The sequence below is a fragment of the Talpa europaea genome (genome assembly GCF_964194135.1).
Source record: "Talpa europaea genome assembly, chromosome: 11".
NCBI lineage: Eukaryota > Metazoa > Chordata > Mammalia > Eulipotyphla > Talpidae > Talpa > Talpa europaea.
The window spans coordinates 54852226-54871407 of record NC_140078.1 but is presented as its reverse complement, the minus strand read 5'-3'; the positions used below and the strand labels follow the sequence as shown (position 1 = coordinate 54871407).

Sequence of the window (19182 nt, the reverse complement as noted above, 5' to 3'; positions counted from 1 at the left end):
CACCTCTAGCCTGTACTCCCGTTATTGTATGCATAAATAAATAAACATTTTTAAAAATGTCATTAAGATCAGAATTGCAGTCACAGCCCCCCGGCTCTTCTCCTGGACACAGCGCATACAGCAACAGCATCCCCCGGGGATGCAGCATTGCTTCATTCAAGTTCTTACCAGCAAAAGAAAAAGTCAGTGACCACACAATATCTTAACTCTCTTCATGCAACCCATGGTGTTCTGTGGCCTGAACTGTGCAGCAACTGGATTGTTTGGAGAACAAGAACCTCTCTGATCAAGTGCGCACTGATCAAGATTTGACCAAGGTTTCAAATCAATACAAAGAGGGTAGAAAAGGAGGGAGGCACAGGGCAGCCAACATGCTTAGTTACACTCATCCTGCCTGTCTGTGGAGTCAAGGTCAGACTGCCCTAAAAACACGTTCCCAATTTACTGAATAACCGATGAGTGTCATGGTGAGAGAAAACTATTTACTCCATCCCAGCAGGCATAGAGAACGGCTTGATTTAACTTAGCCCTCTTGTATGAGATGTGGAAAAGCATGCAACAAGGTACAAGAAAATTTCTGGAAGGTGTCTGGAAATTTTTTTGTCAAACAGGTTCCTCAGGAAACTACAGAAAATAGATCAAGCACTGTGATTTCAGGGCACAGCACAGGGGTCAGACTACCTGGACTGAAATCATGGATCTTACCCCTCACTGTGTTATCTTAGACACTTCTTAGACACTGTCTGCTAATCAGAATCTAGTTTCCTTCTCTGTAAAATCAGCTAAAAAAAAAAAAAACAAAGCACCACAACAAAAACCCATGGAGGGTTGTAAGCATTCAGTGAGATAAAACCAGGTATAATTAGACCATGAAAAACACAAGTGAATTATGAGTTAATCATTGCAGATCTTGATAGCTGGAGATTGTGGCCTAGAAGCATTCATTCAAAAAAGAAAAGAAAGGAACTGTTGTTCCCTTTGCTAATGGAAACATTTTCAAGAAACGAAACTGTGGTGGCAGCAAAATTGGAACATGAAGGAAACGTAAATGCAAAGAAGGAACCAAAAGAGAGCATGAACATGCCAAGAATTGTGGAACCAGTTCTCATCAGACTTCAAATCTCACTACAGGTTAAAGAGCAGTAATAGTGAAAACCTCTACGCAGCTCTACTGCAAGCCTCAGATCTATGAACAAAAAAACCTTAGTAAACCATGTCCCCTTCTGCATGAGAATTTGATCTTCAGTTAACTATCTGACTCTGCTCTCTGGAAAGGATAGCCTGTGTCAACTACGCTTCTAGGTACCATTGCTTTTAACTAAAACAAGCATCTAATGGGAAAATTGTATATGTACTGAGAGAGAGTACAATAACATTTCTGACTGTCTGCATCTCTCATGGGGACCTTGGAGCTTTGCTGATGCAGGTATTCCAGGAGATGTTGGTCCCTTTGGCACCTGAGCCTCCTATGCCTGTTCCAGATGGGTCCCATCTTTTTGTACCCAAGCTGAGCTGCTTGGGTTGCTAGAAGGACTCCCTGTAAGAAAGGCCCAGTGCTTCTCTGCCAGAAAGCTGTGGTTCCCCCATAATGTCACTCTGAAGAGACTTATGCCAAGGGAGGGACCCATGAGTACATGGGAGTTACATTTAGCTAAATCATGGATGACCTTCAGGTGGGTCAGTTTCCCAGGTTAGGCAGTAAATATACTGTTCTCAGCCTTATTGTCATAAGATGCATGTCCTATGTGCCAGGCATTGTGACTTGCCACATACAACATGGAACACCTTCAAAATGACACCATTACAACGTGGACATTATAATTACTCCATTTCACAGTTGAGTGTCCTGGGACAACTCCTGGGGTTACCTTGACAGGTGGAAGAGGTAGAGAAAAATGAGAGAAAAGGCAGACAAAGAGATGGGGGGCAGGAATGAGGAGGGGAAAAACTGGACTAAGAACAAATAAGCAAATAACAGATGTAATTCAACATATAGATGCGTGTGCTTAAGACACGTGCTGTGTAACAAGCTGATACACACAACACAATTGGTGCAAAGCAAATAGCAACAGGGAAGCTATAATTAAGCAAAGCAGACACTGACTACAATAGACCAAACTGTAAAAAGAGGCAAACTCTCTAACAGGCTTCATGTCAGAGTCATGGAAGTTAAGCGGATGACAGTCTTCAAAGTCGACATAAAGGGTAAACAGCACATGCATTTGGTCTTTGGAATTCCACCTACCCAAAGGGGCAAAGAAATCTTCCACCATCTCATTCTACAATTGAAAGAACAAAGGTACATACATATGTCTCTGCCCATATATATATTACATGTAAATGCTTCTCCACAGATATTCATATGCATGTGCATATATATGCAGGTTGGATTGTGTGCCAGGCTATATTAACAGATACCTCTTAGAACATTTTATTTCACAACATCAGGGTTTCACATTTATTGAGCAAGTCAAAGGCAGTTTTAAAGCAGAAACACATTCTTACTTACAGTGTCCCACATCACGATGTATACATCTGTATTGAATGAATTATTAACGTGTTGAGTAATATAAAGGTTGATAAAATCACAAAAGTGGTGATACATGTTAACACCTAGTATAGGAAAAAAAGAAATCTATGTTAATTAACCCCAAAGAACAAATGATTCGATAAGTTTTATTCTATCCCATCTGTTTCTAGTGTGATGATCTTTTAGCTAAAATAATGGGAGAATGGGCCTCCCTGGTGGCACAAGGGGTTAAGCCTCAGCACTATGAAGCTATCTCCAGCCACTGCAGAATGAGTTCGATCCCCAGCCAGAGAGCTAACCCACGAGGCACAGCAGAACTTTCCTGTCTCACCCGCTGCTCCCCTCAGCAGTGTATTTCAGTTGATCTGCCTGTTCTGCTCCCACCAGAGGGTGAATCCTCTCACTGCCCAGACCTCTGGCCTATACCCCAGCTCTTGTATGCATAAATATATAAAAAGAAATCTTTAAAAAATAAAATAAATGGGGAAAACAATAAGAGTTCTTCCAAACATGAAATAATCCACACATAGATTACAGATTGAATGGGTAGAAATATTACTTTAAAATTGATTATTTAGGAATTATGAATGCATTTTCCCATATACACTAAGTAGCAAATGATCATTAAGTTTCCAGGAAAAAATAACATAAGTCTATTAAACTCAAATGAGATAGAATTATAGAAGCATGAAGACTAATTGTTGTACTTTATGACATCTTATGTTTTAAATCAATTAAGTAACATCCCTTCATTATAGAAGTATTGGCAAAGATTGAAACTGTTAACATTTTGGAATTTTTCATTCCTGTTTCTTTTTGGGAAAATATTAACTATTAATATAAATATTATATTATAATATTTATAAATATAATATAATATAAATATATATTTATATATAATATAAATATAAATATATAATATAAATATAATATAAAATATGAACTATTAATATAAATATATTAATTATTTTCTTTTCATAACTGTTTCTTTTTGGGAAAATATTAACTTAGCAATATTAATATTGCTTTTTGGGAAAATATTAACTATCATTTCAAAGGGCTTCATGCCCCATATTCTACTTGAAGGAGCATGAACTTTGGAGTCAGAAGAACTGGCTTGAATCCCAGTTCAGCCATTCATGAGCACTGTTCTCAGTAAGTTTGTAAAGTTTCCAGTCTTTAGCTTCTCTACTAGAAGTAAGGAAATATTATACTTAGGTGCCAGTTTTGTTAGGAAAGATTAAATGATAATACATCCAAAAGTACCCAGCCCGCTGCCTAACACCTGGTGAAGCCTTAGTGAAGACCTAAGTTTGGGAGGTCACACAGAGTTGATAAAAATGCAGAACTACTATTTGCAATCTCCTAAGTCTGTCTTTAAAAAAAAAGCTGAACATGTACTATTGACTTAGGCATACAGTATCCAGTATTCAACCGGGAAACACATCTAAACAAGATGAAATTCCAACAACTGGCGTTTAAAGTATGCATTTTATAGGAGGGTGAAAGTTAACTGAAAGAAAAACAGTGACTCTCAAATGCAGACTATAAATTATTCTGATTTCATTCCCATCGTGAAGAATGAGTGTGTCAGAAAATTAGAATTTTAAAAAAAGAAACCTCCATTCTTTTTAGACTGGTATCTGGAAAGAATGTTTGGAAGGGCTTCTTTTATCACCCAGAAAAATCTTGCCAAAAGCCTATATTCAAATAAACAAGAAAAAGCAAATTCTATTATAACACATGTCCTCCCAGGTTAGCTACACTGCACATTAGGTCTCTCATGTATCATTCACTGAATTCCTAACATTTCTTGAGAAACTCAGTAGGCACAAAATAGCTCTTGTTGCCAGGAGAATTTATAAATGAGAAAACATAGGCTCTGTCCTCAAGGGCCTCCAGTGAGTCTTGTTCTATGGAATGCTCATCTCTCAAGGTAAGCACTAATATAAAAAGGAAAATAGAATGGCAGCCTAAGAAGAAAAAAGTAGACTTATGGGTCCTCCCTGGTGGCGCAAGGGGTTAAGCAAACACTGTGAGGCTATCCATAGCCTCTGCAGCACGAGTTGGGTCCCAGGCCATCCAGGGAGCTACCCACATGACGCAGCAGACCTCTGCTGGCTTGCCTGCTGCTCCCCTCAGAAGTGAATTTGGATCAGTCTGCCTGCTCTGTTCCCCATTCTGTCTCTGGTGAATCCTCTCACCCCCATCCTCTCCTCCCCCCACACCTCTGGCCTGTACCCCAGTTCTTGCATGCGTAAATAAATAAATCTTTTTTTATAAAGTAGACTTAGGAATATAGGAAAGAAATGGCACATCCACATCAGCCTATTATTCCTATTTTAATACTTCATTGCATACGTATCTAAGTAAAATTACATATTCATATTCTTGAACAGGAAGATCACAGTTTTCTTTGCCCTTTTTAAGTCTTCATATTTTAAAAATTAGTCAGGACAATGAACATAGCATTTTTACCTGCTCTTATTTTAAAAATCTAAACCTGCCTGATTTCTAAAAATAAAACTTTGTAATATAAGAATAATGACTTCAGAAAGCAGGGCACATTAAAAATATAATCAATAACTTAGAGTGATTCTGAAACAGTCAATACTTCATGATAAGCCCAGCCTCTCATGAATTCTGATTATGATGTGGCGTGGTAATAACCATTCCTCATAATTAGATAATGAAGTAAAATTTGTGTTTCTCCTCTCAGGATGACTAGTATATAAAGTAAAAGCTGAGCTTGCAGTTCTCAGGAATTAAGGGCATAAATGGAAAAATAATTTTTTTTAAAAAATACTGCAGTGCTAGCAGAAATCAAAAGAATAATCAGAAACTACTGTGAACAGTTATATGGAAACAAGTTCAACAATCTAGAGGAGATGGACAAATTCCTACAACTCTACAATCACCCAAAGCTAGATAAAGAAGAAATAGAACACCTAACAGACCAATTACAGGCAGCGAAATTGAAATGGTTATCAAAAAACTCCCCAAAAACAAAAGCCCAGGACCTGATGGATTTACAAATGAATTCTACCAAACGTCCAGAAACGAATTAGTGCCTATCCTTCACAAACTCTTCCAAAAAATTGAGAAGGAAGAGATAATACCAAACACGTTCTATGAAGGCAACATTACACTAATACCAAAACCGAACAAGGACAGCACAAAAAAAGAAAACTACAGGCCAATCTCCCTAATGAACACTGATGCAAAAATTCTCAATAAAATTTTGGCTATCAGAATCCAACAATGTATCTATAAGATAATTCACCACGACCAAGTAGGATTCATTCCAGGAACACAAGGATGGTTCAACATCCAAAAATCAATCAACGTTATCTAACACATCAACAAAATAAAAAAAAACTATATGATAATATCAATAGATGCCGAGAAAGCTTTCAACAAAGTGCAACACCCATTCATGATAAAAGCCCTTGAAATTCTTGGGATACAAGGAACATACCTCAACATCATAAAGGCCATATATGGCAAGCCAACAGCCAGTATCATTCTCAATGGTGAAAAGCTGAAAGCATTTCCATTAAGATCTGGAACAAGACAAGGATGTCCATTCTCACCACTGCTTTTCAACATAATACTGGAAGTCCTAGCCAGAGCAATAAGACAAGAGAAAGACATACAAGGAACCCAAATAGGAAAAGAAGAAGTAAAACTATCACTATTTGAAGATGATATGATAATATACATAGAGAACCCCAAAAACTCCACAGAAAAACTAATTCAACTCATCAATCAGTTCAGTAAAGTGGCAGGATACAAAATCAACATGCAAAAGTCAGTAGCCTTCCTATACACAAACAATAAATCTGAAGAAGAAATCAAAAAAACCATCCCTTTTATTACTGAAACAAAAAAATCAAATACTTGGGAATAAATCTAACAAAAGAGGTAAAGGACCTATACAAAGAAAACTATAAAACACTGTTAAAAGAAATAGAAGAAGACACAAAGAAATGGAAAGACATCCCCTGCTCATGGATTGGAAGAATAAACATTATTAAAATGGCCATCCTACCAAAAGCAATATACAGATTCAATGCTATTCCAATAAAAATTTCGATGTCATTCTTCAAAGAAATAAAACAATTATTGATGAAATTCATATGGATTCACCAAAACCCCCAAAGAGCCAAAGCTCTCCTGAAAAAAAAAGAAGGAATGGAGGCATCACACGCCCAGACTTCAAACTATACTACAGAGCCATAATCATCAAAACTGCATGGTGTTGGAACAAGAACAGACACATGGACCAATGGAACCAAATAGAAAATCCAGAAATAAACCCACAGATTTATAGTCAACTAATCTTTGACAAAGGAGCAAAGAATATGCATTGGAGCAAAGAAAGTTTGTTCAATAAATGGTGCTGGGAAAACTGGGTCGCTACATGCAAAAGAATGAAGCTTGACTACTACCTAACACCATGCACAAAATCCAACTCAAAATGATTAAAGAACTAGACATAAGACCTGAAACCATAAAATACATAGAAGGAAATATAGGCGAAACACTACATGAAATGCACATCAAAGACATCTTTACTGACACATCACCCAAAGCAGTGATAGTGAAGAAAAAGATAAACAGCTAGGGCTACATCAAATTAAAGAGCTTCTGAACAGCAAAAGAGACAATAACCAAAACAAAGAGAAACCCCACCAACTGGGAGAACATTTTTGCACACAACACTAATGATAAAGGACTGATCACAAAAATCTACAAGGAGCTGATGAGACTCAACAAAAACAAAGAAAATAATCCAGTCAAAAAATGGGCAGAAGAGCTAAAAAGAAACTTCTCTGAAGAGGAAATGCAAATGGCCAACAGGCATATGAAAAAATGTTCAACATGACTTGTAATCAGGGAAACGCAAATCAAAACTACAATGAGATACCATCTTACACCAGTGAGAATGGCACATATTAAAAAAACTAGCAACAACAAATGTTGGCGAGGGTGTGGAGAAAAAGGAACTCTCCTGCACTGTTGGTGGGAGTGCAAACTGGTCCAACCACTATGGAAAGCTGTGTGGAGATTTCTTGACCTACTAAAGATAGAGCTTCCATATGATCCAGCAATTCCACTCCTAGGTATTTACCCAAAGGACACAGAAACATCAATTCCAAAGAGCACCTGCACCCCTATGTTTATAGCTACACTATTTACAATAGCTAAGCTTTGGAAACAGCCCAGATGCCCAAAAATAGATGACTGGATCAAGAAGATGTGATATATATACACAATGGAATATTACTCAGCATTCAAAAAAGATAAACACATGCCATTTGAAGCAACATGGATGGAGCTGGAAGGGATCATGCTCAGCGAAATAAGCCAGAAAGAAAAAGAAAAATACTGGATGGTCTCACTCATAGCAGGAATCTAGAAAAGTTAAATAAGGGATCAGGAAAAAGAATAATTATAAGAAAGAAAATATCAAAATCAACAAACTATGAGCCAGAGACACTCTATGTGGGGTGGGGGGCAGGTAAAGGAGGGCTTGGGGTCAAAATAAGGGGGTTATAATTGTATGGGGAATATAAAAATAAAATTTAAGTTAAAAAAAATACTGCAGTGCTAACTTTAGAAGAATTTTAAGTTCATTTTAGTCATGAGAACCATAGCTAAAAGTTTGCCAAAAGAGGTGAAGGGCATCCACATGCCCTTGTACATGCCGCAGTACACATATGGCTTTTACTTAAAAAAATTTATTTTAGGGCCTCCCTGGTGGCACAGGAGGTTGAGTGAAGCACTGTGAAGTTGTCCGCAGCCTCTGCAGCCCGGGTTCGATCCCAGCTGGCCAGGGAGATGCCCGCATGGCTTGACAGCCCTCTCCTGTCTCGCCTGCTGCTCCCCTCAGCAGTGTATTTCGGTCAGTCTGCCTGTTCTGCTCCCTGCTCTGTTTCTGGTGAATCCTCTCACCCTCTTGCAAGTCTGGTCTGTGCCCCAGTTATTGTATGCATGAATAGATAAATCTTTAAAAAAAAAAAAAAGACTTAAAAAATTTATTTTAAAGCAGCACAAATCTAAATTAAATGACTAGAGAAACCAGATGGGGTAAATTGAGTTATAAAAGGTATACATATGTTGCCTCCTATCATCTTTGATTTTTTAAAAGATTTATTTATTTATGCATATAAGAACTGGCCTGTAGACCAGAGGTAGGGGAGTAGGCAGGGGTGAAAGGATTCACCAGAGAGAGTGGGGAGCAGAACAGGCAGATCTACTGAAATACACTGCTGAGGGAAGCAGCGAGTGAGACATGTGGGCTGTGCCATGTGGGTTGCTTCCTGGCCAGCCAGGGATTGAACTTGTGCTGCAGTGGCTGGCAACATCTTGATAGCACTGTGTCTTTAACCCCTGCGTCACCAGGGAGGCCCCCATCTGCGATTGTTGATTCATTCACTTGTCATAAATTTGAAGGTTTCTTCTAAAATATCAAAGGTAAAAATAATGGGGATTTCAAACAAGGTCACTTCTTCAGAGAAGAAAGTCAGAAGAGGGCCTCCCCAGTGGCGCAGCGGTTGAGCACTGGGCTGCAAAGCTGCCCGCAGCCTCTGCAGTGCTGGTTCAATCCCGGGCCACTGGCGAGGGTCCCACATGGCCCTCAGACCTCTCCTGCCGCGCCTGCTACTCCCCTCAGCAGTGTATTTCGTCAGTCTGCCTGTTCTGCTCCCCGCAATGGCTCTGGTGAATTCTCTCAACCTCCCACGCATCTGACTGTACCCAGTGCTTATATAAATAAAAAAATAAATCTTTTCAAAAAAAAAAAGTCAGAAGCAAATCCACTGTTATATTTCCCAAAAAGTCATAGGAAATCAATACATACTACAAGAAAAAAGAAATCAAATCTCATCAACCTAAATAAATAAAATGAATAAACATCTCACCTGCATCTAATTTCATGAAGTAGGTTGGCTTATCAATAACCATGTCACAATTACCATCTTCAATAGGTCTGAAGTTGAGCTGAGTATAGCTTTGCAACTCAGCAAACCTGGAATTATGAATTGGTAGATGCTTTCAAAACTATTTTCCTGAACTTCTTAGCGCAATATCATAACTTAGGGTTTATTAAGTAGGGAAATTTTACTTCAAGTATAAACTATAATGGAGACATATAAAACTTCTTAAACATACCAACATATATACAACTTGATATTGATTTTAATGTTGAGAAAAGGGGAAAATTTGTTTTTTTAAATTCAGCCTAATGTACATGATAAACTAGGAACTTTCCAAAGGAGAAATTTACATAGTGAGTTAGGTTAAATAGTGTACCAATAAAGTCAGAAGATTCAGAAAAGTTTCCAATACTCCTAGGAAGCTCAGTTTGATTCAAGAACTTTTTGTACAGATTTTTTGATTCTGAGAAAGGTGGCATTCCAGGAACTATTGAGTGCCTCAGAAAGACAGCACACAGGTAAGCTTCTTGGAAGAAAGGAACATGTGTTTCCTATTCAAGAGGAGATTAATTCCATCCCCCAAAGAGTGGGCTGAAATTAGTGATTCACCTCTAACAAATAGAATACAGCAGAATGGCAGAAGTGAAGGTGTACTGTATCCCCAGCCCTCCTTATTCTCAGGGATATTGTCGTGGTGCCCAGAGTTCCTGCTTGTCAGAGTGGTGTCTCACCAAAAGCAAAAGTCCTGGAAGAGGAATATACTAGGAAACCAGTATCTGCTGAACACAGCAGCAGATGTTAGATAGAACAGAGATAACATGCTGTGATCAGCAGGAATAATGGAGCCCCCAGACAATAGCCCCTGGTCACTCCACCCTAGTTTACATCCCCAATAACTGCTTTCCCCTACATACTTGCTCCGCCTTTGTACTTGATGCTAATAAATGAGACTGCCTTTGGATGGGGACTGCACATTACTTCCCAGTGTAGCCCCTCCATTATTCCACATGGACTTTGAGTAATCTCTCATCCCTTGCCACTCCCAACGCTGTAGCCCTGTAAGGGGAGAGTGTGTCATTTTTGAGATTGAGGTATACAAACACTGAGGCCTCCATCTTGGGACATCATACCCACCACCACTGGCCTTCAGGAAAGCCAGTCGCCATGTTGTGAGCCGCAGTAGGGAGAGGGGGGTATGTGGCAAAGGAATGATGCCTCTGTCAGCAGTCAGAGAAAGATGAATCTTACAACCACATGAGTGAGCTTAGAAGTGGATTCATCAGGCCCAGTAAAGCCTAGAGATGTCCACAGCCCTGTGTCAACAGCTTAACAGAAACCTCAAATGGGAGACCCTCAGCCAGACGCACCCAGCTAAGTTGCCCTGAAATCCTGACCATAAGAAACTTCACGACATAATAAATATTGCTTATGCTTAAACTATTACAATCTGGAGAAACTGGGGTGGGTAGACAATGAATAAATATTAAAATTTGGAGAAATTTTGCTATACTGCAATAGATAATAAATACAAATGTACCCTAGGATGTGCTTTGGAGTAATAAGCTATATTCCATTAAGTAACTAACACAAATAAAAGGAAATGCCATGATTTCCAAAGGTACTAGTGATCAAATATTATAGAGTAGATATCAAAATGTACTAAGAACCAAAAGACCTAGTAGGATACAGAAGCTCCTACTGCAGAAGTCTGTTAAGTCAAGATATTGCGTTACAGACTATAACAGGCCATACAAATGTATGGTAGATTCTTATCCTGAATGTTTTGCTTAGCACAAATACAATTAACATTACATAAGTGTCCTCTGTAGCTATAAAGGGGTAGCATGAGTTTCTTTGGGGTGATAAACAGTTCTTTATACGGTCTTAGTGGTTACATGCACCTAAGCATGTGATATATATTTCATTAAGCTACACACACAAAAATTATAAGAACTGGTGAAATGCAAATGTGTATAAATAATAATACTGTACCAACATCAATTTCCTGTTTTTGATCATTGAGGTACAGTTTTGTAAGACCTCATCATTAGAGGAAGTCGGAGTAAGGGTACAATGGGAACTCTGTGTGATTTTCAAACTTACACATTCTAAAATTATTTTAAAATAAAAAGTATCTTTAAAGTGTTCTCATGTTTTATTTCTAGGGATGGTAAATTTCTTGATAGACTACAGCATTAGTGTAATAGTAAAAATGTTTAAAACCAAAATGTGTTCCCCAATTTTATGAAGTTCAAAAAGCTGGGGAATGATGTTAAAAGTCAGGGTAGTGTTTACCTTTAGAGAGGAGGATAGGGGTGTGACAGGCAGAAGGTCTGAGGGCTGATGACTTTTGACCTGGGTAGGCATTACACAGGTGGGTTCACCTTTTCATAATCCAAACTGCATATTTCTCTATATGCTTGCTATGTACTTCAACATGTGTATTTTTTTTTAAAAAATGTGTTCCCCAAAACATATGTGGCAATTATGAGGAGTTAATAAAAATTAATTTTGAATTGATTTTCCTTCTTTCATTAACAAATGGTAAATACTGTATGACACTTCCTAGTAGTGTATAAACAAATATTTAATTTTGATACAACTGAGAGTCACTCTCTAGCCATCAACTTCCCAGAAAGTCATTACCGATTATCTACAAATGAAGTAACATTTCCCATTTGAAAGTTCTTACCAAAACCTGTAAGTACAAAAAATAAAGACAAATAGTTTAGAAAAACCATTTAAAAAAAGAACTTACCAAGACTGCAGAGGACTTTTGCGCTGACCTTCAGACATCAATGTACGACTGTCAAGTTTACAGTGGCCTCCAATCTTACCACTCTGGAAAAAACTTTCCTTAAATCTGGTGGATAACAACAAATTAAGTTGAGTTCGAAAATTTTTTCCATGAAATATTGGATGGTTTCGCTTATAGGAGGAATATAGGGGAACAAAATAAGGAATCAGGGGGAAAATCATAACAAAAAACTAAACGAAACAAAAATAAACAGGCAACTATAAATCAGAGACATGCTGCAGGACAGGGGGAGAAGATCAAAACAGGGTGGGAAGGGCACAAGGGATTATGGTGATGGTGCACGGGTGAATGGGTGGTGGGAATTCTATGGGAACTACATCTGAGAGGAGAAAGCAAACATTGCACAAAAATGAACAATGATGTAAAATATATATAAATAAATAAAATTTTTCATGACTCAGGAACATGGGCTGTAACTAGTGATTTACTAATTTCTAAAATCAGTTTTTCACTAGAATTTAACTCTTTCTAGCAGAATATTTCAAATACATACAAAAGAGATAGAACAGTACAAGGAAACTGATGTCTCCAAACAAAACTTCAAAACAATTAACTCGTGTCCTGTTTCCCAAATCCACCACCATATTGTTATGAGGAAAATCCAGGCATATACCCAGATCTGAAAATATTTCAGAATTTCCATTAGATTTCATCAATCACTTTAAGTACCTGTCATGATTCCTTTTGATGTTTCTTAAATCAAGGTAGAGACGGGCTGCTCTGCAGAACTGAAGATAACGGGAACACACCAGACTTGAGTCATTCTGCAACAAGATTAAGAAAAACGAAAGAAAGTAACTTGAGCATTAACATTAACTTGAGGACACACACAGACTTGCTAGACATGTTGAGCACATGCACAGCGTCAGGTCCAAACCACACAATATGAGAAGGAAAGCTTCCTGAAGACTGTTTCTGCTTAAGGATTTTTGTCCTTCCAGCAGACTTCAACCAAATATACTTTTGCTAATTATCCTATTTATAGCACCTCAAATTTTAAAGCCAGGAACTGTTTAAAAAAAAAAAAAAGCCTCAGAACTATTATTACCCCATAGCTATGTAAGAAAGTATTTTCGAAAGAGAGCCAAATGAAACATAAGAGACATTAAAATGCAAGGCAGGAAGGGCATTTTGCCAATTTTACTAAGAGCTACTTTCTGCAAACCATAAAACTTGTGGGAGTCTGTCTCAACAGCAACAGGAATGTTTTCTAAATCGGTGAAGCATCCACTCCCAGAGTCAGCTTCTGTTTCCACCAATCTGGTTGTGCTGAAAGAGGGTTAACTCCGAAAAAAAAATGTTTATCTGGATTTTCCTTATAGATTCAAATGCCATTGTATTGTTTTTCCCATGACATCCAATGAGCATGAGGCCTTAATCTTGTTGGTAAGTTATCCTACTCTAACTGTCCAAGCATATCAGGTTGATCCCCACCAGGAAAGCATTCTAAAGGCCACCTTGGTGGGCCTCCCCTGGTGGCGCAGGTGGTTGAGCGCCATTTGAAGCTGTCCGCAGTCTCTGCAGCGCCAATTTGATCCAGGCCGGCTGGCGAGGGTCCCACAAGGCAAGCAGACCTCTCCTGCCTAGCCCGCTGCTCCCCTTAGCAGTGTATTTCGTCAGTCTGCCTGTTCTGTTCCCCACTCTGTCTCTAGTGAATCCTCTCACCATCCCGCACATCTGGCCTGTGCCCTGGTTCTTGTATAAATAAATAAGTAAATCTTAAAAAAAAAAAAAAAAAAGCCATCTTGGGACAGGGGTAGCTCCCACCTTGGGACAGGGTTGTGGCTCCTCCCTTTCCCTTTCCACATGAAAAGTGCTTACAAGCCCATGGATGTTTAGAAATTAACATTGAGCCCTTTGCTGGAAATCAGGCCCTGTCTGGAGCATTTTTTAAAAAGATTCATTTTATTTATTTATGTATACAAGACCTGAGGTGTAGGCCAGAGGTGCAGGGTGGGGGGTTGGGGGTAGAGGTGGAGAGGATTCACCAGAGGCAGAGTAGGAAACAGAACAGGTGGATTGACTGAAATACACTGCTTAGAGGGGGCAGCAGGAGAGACAGCAGAGGTCTGCTGCGCCATGTGGGTAGATCGCTGGCCGGGGATCCAACTCATGCTGCAGTGGCTGCTGATAGCTTCATAGGCTGAAACTTAACCCCTTGTGCCACCAGAGAGGCCCCCTGTCTGGAGCATTTTTAATGGCAGAATTGCATTTCAATCTGACTACAAGCTATGAAATAGGCAGATTAAAAACAAAAGAAATTGAAACATGGAAAGTTTGGGCGCCCTGTCGGAGATTCAGGATTTGAAATCTGAAGCGTGGAACCTGTTCTACTCAATACTACCCTAAATTGCCTTTGACAATGTGTTACTTACCCATAGAGTACAACCTGGTATGAGTGAAAGTACACAGAAAGAGATCTGCATTTTAATTCTAGATGTACAATTCTACATTGTAGCTGTGAGGTCTTAGAGAAGTTACTTAACTTCTTTAAGGAACCTGTTTTCTCTGGCTAAATGGCAACAGGCTAATGCCTGCCCTGGCTAACTCTATAATGTTTGTGAAAATCAAACTAATACACAGAAAAACTTTTTGCAAACTAAAGTGCTAAACAAACAAAAGGCACATCAGTAGAGGCATGTTTGTAAAAATTTGTAAAGATGCAACTTACCAGTTTACCTTCTCTAGCATACGATGGAGGGAACAATTCTAACTCTAGAAGTAAATTAACTGCCTCCAAATATGGTGATCTGATAAATGTGTGAAAATGAGGAAATGGTTTCCAAGTGAAACAGAACTGGTTTTTGGAAATTAAATAAAATTCTTAAATAAAATAAATAAAATTAAATAAGACAATAAATACATGGCAGGGAGGGATCCCTTTCATAGTGCAATCTATCTTGTTTTGACTTTGTGATCTAAACTCTGCAAGTATTTTAAAAGCCATGCTCACTTATTACCCACCATTTCCCGAGGGTGGCACAGCACATGCATCTCTTCTAGCCGCTCGCCTGCGTATCCAAAATCAGCTTGTCTCCAGAAGAGGTCCTGAGCTGACTTGAGGGTGTCAGTCCTGTTCACAAAAAAAAATAAAAATTCTATTTTTAAATTTTATTTATTTATGCATACAAGAACCGGGGTATAGGCCAGAGGTGTGGGGGGAGGGGTGAGAGGATTCACCAGAGAGAGTGGGGAGCAGAATAGGCAGATCTACTGAAATACTGCGCCATGTGGGCCAGCTCCCTGGCCGGCTAGGGATTGAATTCATGCTGCAATGGCTGGATACAGCTTGGTAGCACTGTGTCCTTAATCTCTGAGCCACCAGGCAAGTCCTCTTTTTATTTTTTTAACCCTGAATTTTTTCTAAAGGTTAAAATGCCAGAAACCTTTCATTTCTTTAATTTTTCCTAAAAGTATACATGTTACATGAGCTTATCAAAATAAGTTATTTATAGACATACTTTTTTTTTTAAGATTTTATTTATTTATTTTTGCATAAACTCCGTTATAGACCAGAGTTGCGGAGGTAAGAGGATTCACCAGAGACAGAGTGGGGAGCAGAACAGGCAGAGCTACTGAAATACACTGCTGAGGGTAGTAGCGGGCAAGACAGGAGAGGTCTGCAGCACCATTGGGTTAGATACCTGGCTGGGGATAGAACTCAGGCCTTAGCAGTGGTAACACTGAGACTTAACCCCTAAGCCACCAGAAAGGTGCCCAGACATATTTCCTTACGATATAAAGACAATAGAAATATATGAAGTGAAGTTTATCATGGACTCAAGACAATGAAATGTTAATTACAGTATTATCTTTACCCCTTTTACCCCACATATTTTGGAAATACTAATTATATTTAATCTTCCTTCCAGAATCAAGAAGAACCCATCAATATATCTATTAGAGTATACTGAGGAAAACATTTTCTGTGATCTAGACTGTCTTCTCCCTCTGGCAGAGGAAGTGAGAGGCATTCCTGTCCCAGTGGGAGATAATAAAGTTGAATTCATGAGGTATAAGCAAAACAATACCTAAAGGAATTACTAAAACCAAAAAGCTGAAATCGAGGCATCTGAATACAATGCAGAGAAAAAAAGATGACTTAAAAGCAAGAAAGTGTTCTCTGCAAACTTACCATCCCGAGTCCACGTAGCTGCAAACAGGGTAACCAAACCTGTACTCTGGTTTGCAGGATTTCTCATAACCCCAGCAGTACTTTAGATTTTCTAAGTGTTTCTGGAACATAACACAGGAATATAAGACATCTCTTCTGACAGAGAGGACACTTAGATTTGTCTATGATGAAAATAATTTTTTAAAAGATTTATTTATTTATGCATATGAGAGTTCGGGTGTAGGCCAGAGGTGGGGGGAGGGGTGAGAGGATTCATCAGAGACAGAGTGGGGAGCAGAACAGGTGGATCCACTGAAATATACTGCTGAGGGGAGCAGCTCGTGAGACAGGAGAGGTCTGTGCACCATGTAGGTCACCTCCCTGATGGGGGATTGAACTCATGCTGCAGTAGCTGCAGAGAGCTTCATAGTGCTGAGACTTAACCCCTTGGGCCACCAGAGAGGCCTGAAAATAATTTTTTATATAATTTAATTTTTATAATTTATGGTACTGTTTATGTAATAATAATGACTAAATTCTAAGAATAGCTGTCTGAAGGTTCCTAAGTTATCCTTAATCACACCCCCGATCACATCTGCCCTTAATCAACAGACCATTTGAATTGAAATTTCCTGAAGTAGCTTAATGAAACCTCCTTTTCCAGTGAACAAAAATTCTAGCATTAGTCCTTAGAGATACATAACCTGAAATTTCTGCCACCAAAAGAATCATAGTTAAATTGAATGGATCAGCAATTTTACTCATCAGTCCACTCAGCAGAGCCCCCACAAGACAGGGACAGCTCTGCAACCCTTGGGGGACAGCAACTATTGTTGGCCCCTGGGCTTAGAAGGCTCTTCTGCAAGGCCCCAGGAGCAATGCTGGGTCTGATTCTCAGGTCTGCTTCTCCATATGCTTCCTGTGCCCGCACCATGGGAAAGGAAGCCTCTCACAATGCCCAGCTTTGATCTGGAAGGTCTCCTGAGACATCTTAATGGGCTCCAATTTGAGGCCTTTCAACAGCTCTGTGAAGGAAGGCCACAAGAACGTCTTAATCATGTGGAGGCAAAGGCAGAGGTGTTATTACTGAAATTAAGTGCTAAGTAACCCTTTTAAGTGCAGTTTAAGAAAAGAGGGGCCAAAAAATCCTTTAGTTGCATTTAACTAGTTGTTTTCTGCATAAAATCTAGTTTGCTTCATTTACAGAAAATAAAAATACAGTTGACCACCACTTTTACTAGTGATTTAGATTTTAAATCTCACTCTGGTTTGTGGGAAAAAAATTTAAACAAAGCTTAGTCACTTAGAAACACTAGATGAAATATAATGATTGATCGTAGTCACAAAGATTCAGGTTATGAAATGAAAGTAGTAAACAAGCTGAAACTGGATCCTTTTAAAATATATAAGAGAAAAAATAATACCTGCCTTATAAGGACAGTGTGAGTCTTTCTTACAGATAGTGGCAATGTGTCTGTTATTGTGCAAAAAGAAGGGGATGTGTTCTTCTGGCAGGCGGATCCTGGCGTAGTCAAACAGAGGGGTGCCTGTCATGCTCTCAGTCTTGGAAGGAGACTCATCTTGGCTACTCAGTGAGACATCATGAAGTAATACTCCAAGGACAAGCAATGTTAACATAGCAACTTCCACACCTAGAGATCAAATTGAAAACATCTTCATTAAGACCTATCCTCTAAAAGTCAAAGGGCTAACTTTAGCTACAATGAATTTTGCCACATCACTGAATAACATTCCTTTATTTGGTACATATTATTGCAAACTGGTTATGTGCCAGGTAATTTGGTTAGGAGCTAAGAAGTGAATAAATCAAAGAAGGTCCCTTCTACCATGGAGCATAAATCTAGTGCAAGAGACCTAAGTAATCAAATAAATAAACAAGTAACTTGGATGTTGAAAATATGCTGGGATTCAAATAAGCCAGGAGCCAGCAAACTTTTTCTGTAAGGGACCAAGCAGAAAATATTTTTGGGCATTGCAGGCTCATGTTTGTGGCAACTACTCAACAATGCTACATGGAAAAAAAGCCATAGGCCATTAGCCTATGCTGACGGAATGAGGGTGGCTATGTTCTAATAAAACTTTACAAAAATGAAGAGAGGGACTCAATATGACCCAGTTTGCTGATGCCTGAAATAAAGTAATAAGATAGACAACATAGCCTAGTGATGAAGAACATGGACTGTGACCTTGAGCAAGTTATTTAACCTTTCTGTGCCTCAGCATTTCCACCTACAAAATGCAAATCATGATAAAGTTTCCTCAAGACATGACTGTATATTAAATATTGGTAAAGTATTTAGAGTACCTGCCACATTAAATGCTATGCTTCTATTAAGGAAATGTTTAATGTCATGTGGCTATGGGGAGGGAAAAGGGTGTGCTAAATAACAGTTGAGCTGAGACCTGAATGACAAGAAGTGGGGGAAATATGCCAGAGAGAGGGGAGAAAATAAAGTGCAATGGTCCTGAGCAAGTATATAGGTGATGAATAAAAACTAATAATCACAATCAGTGTGTGAGAATATACTATCTGTTAGGTACACTTAAAAGTTACAAGGATGCGGCAATTCGAGGTCAAGAACTAAATTTCTAGGCTTGCGAAGCTCACATTCTAGTGTGTATAGTAACATCTCTAATAGTAACTAAGCCTCTGTAAACTCCAGGAGTGAAATCCAGGCAGTCTACCTTAAACACGGTACTTAAGTCTCCCTGTCCCACCTTAGCGTTGCAATGAGATTAAGGTCACAGCCTTACTGCC

The 19182-nt window shown here is 38.9% G+C and overlaps 1 protein-coding gene across 2 annotated transcripts in view; it reads right to left on the bottom strand.

Annotated features, from left to right (window-relative positions):
* EOGT (EGF domain specific O-linked N-acetylglucosamine transferase) overlaps positions 1 to 18041 on the bottom strand; it is a gene marked incomplete at both ends in the record, with an annotated part of 32461 nt that extends 14420 nt beyond the window's left edge. For both annotated transcript variants that reach the window (XM_084246722.1, XM_084246723.1), the window contains 7 exons: positions 2510 to 2613; positions 9457 to 9563; positions 12230 to 12334; positions 12959 to 13053; positions 15254 to 15362; positions 16425 to 16525; positions 17832 to 18041. In XM_084246722.1, coding sequence (XP_084102848.1) covers positions 2510 to 2613; positions 9457 to 9563; positions 12230 to 12334; positions 12959 to 13053; positions 15254 to 15362; positions 16425 to 16525; positions 17832 to 18041 — 831 coding nt within the window. The remainder of the gene's footprint in view (positions 1 to 2509; positions 2614 to 9456; positions 9564 to 12229; positions 12335 to 12958; positions 13054 to 15253; positions 15363 to 16424; positions 16526 to 17831) is intronic.
* Between the last annotated feature and the right edge of the window lie 1141 nt (positions 18042 to 19182).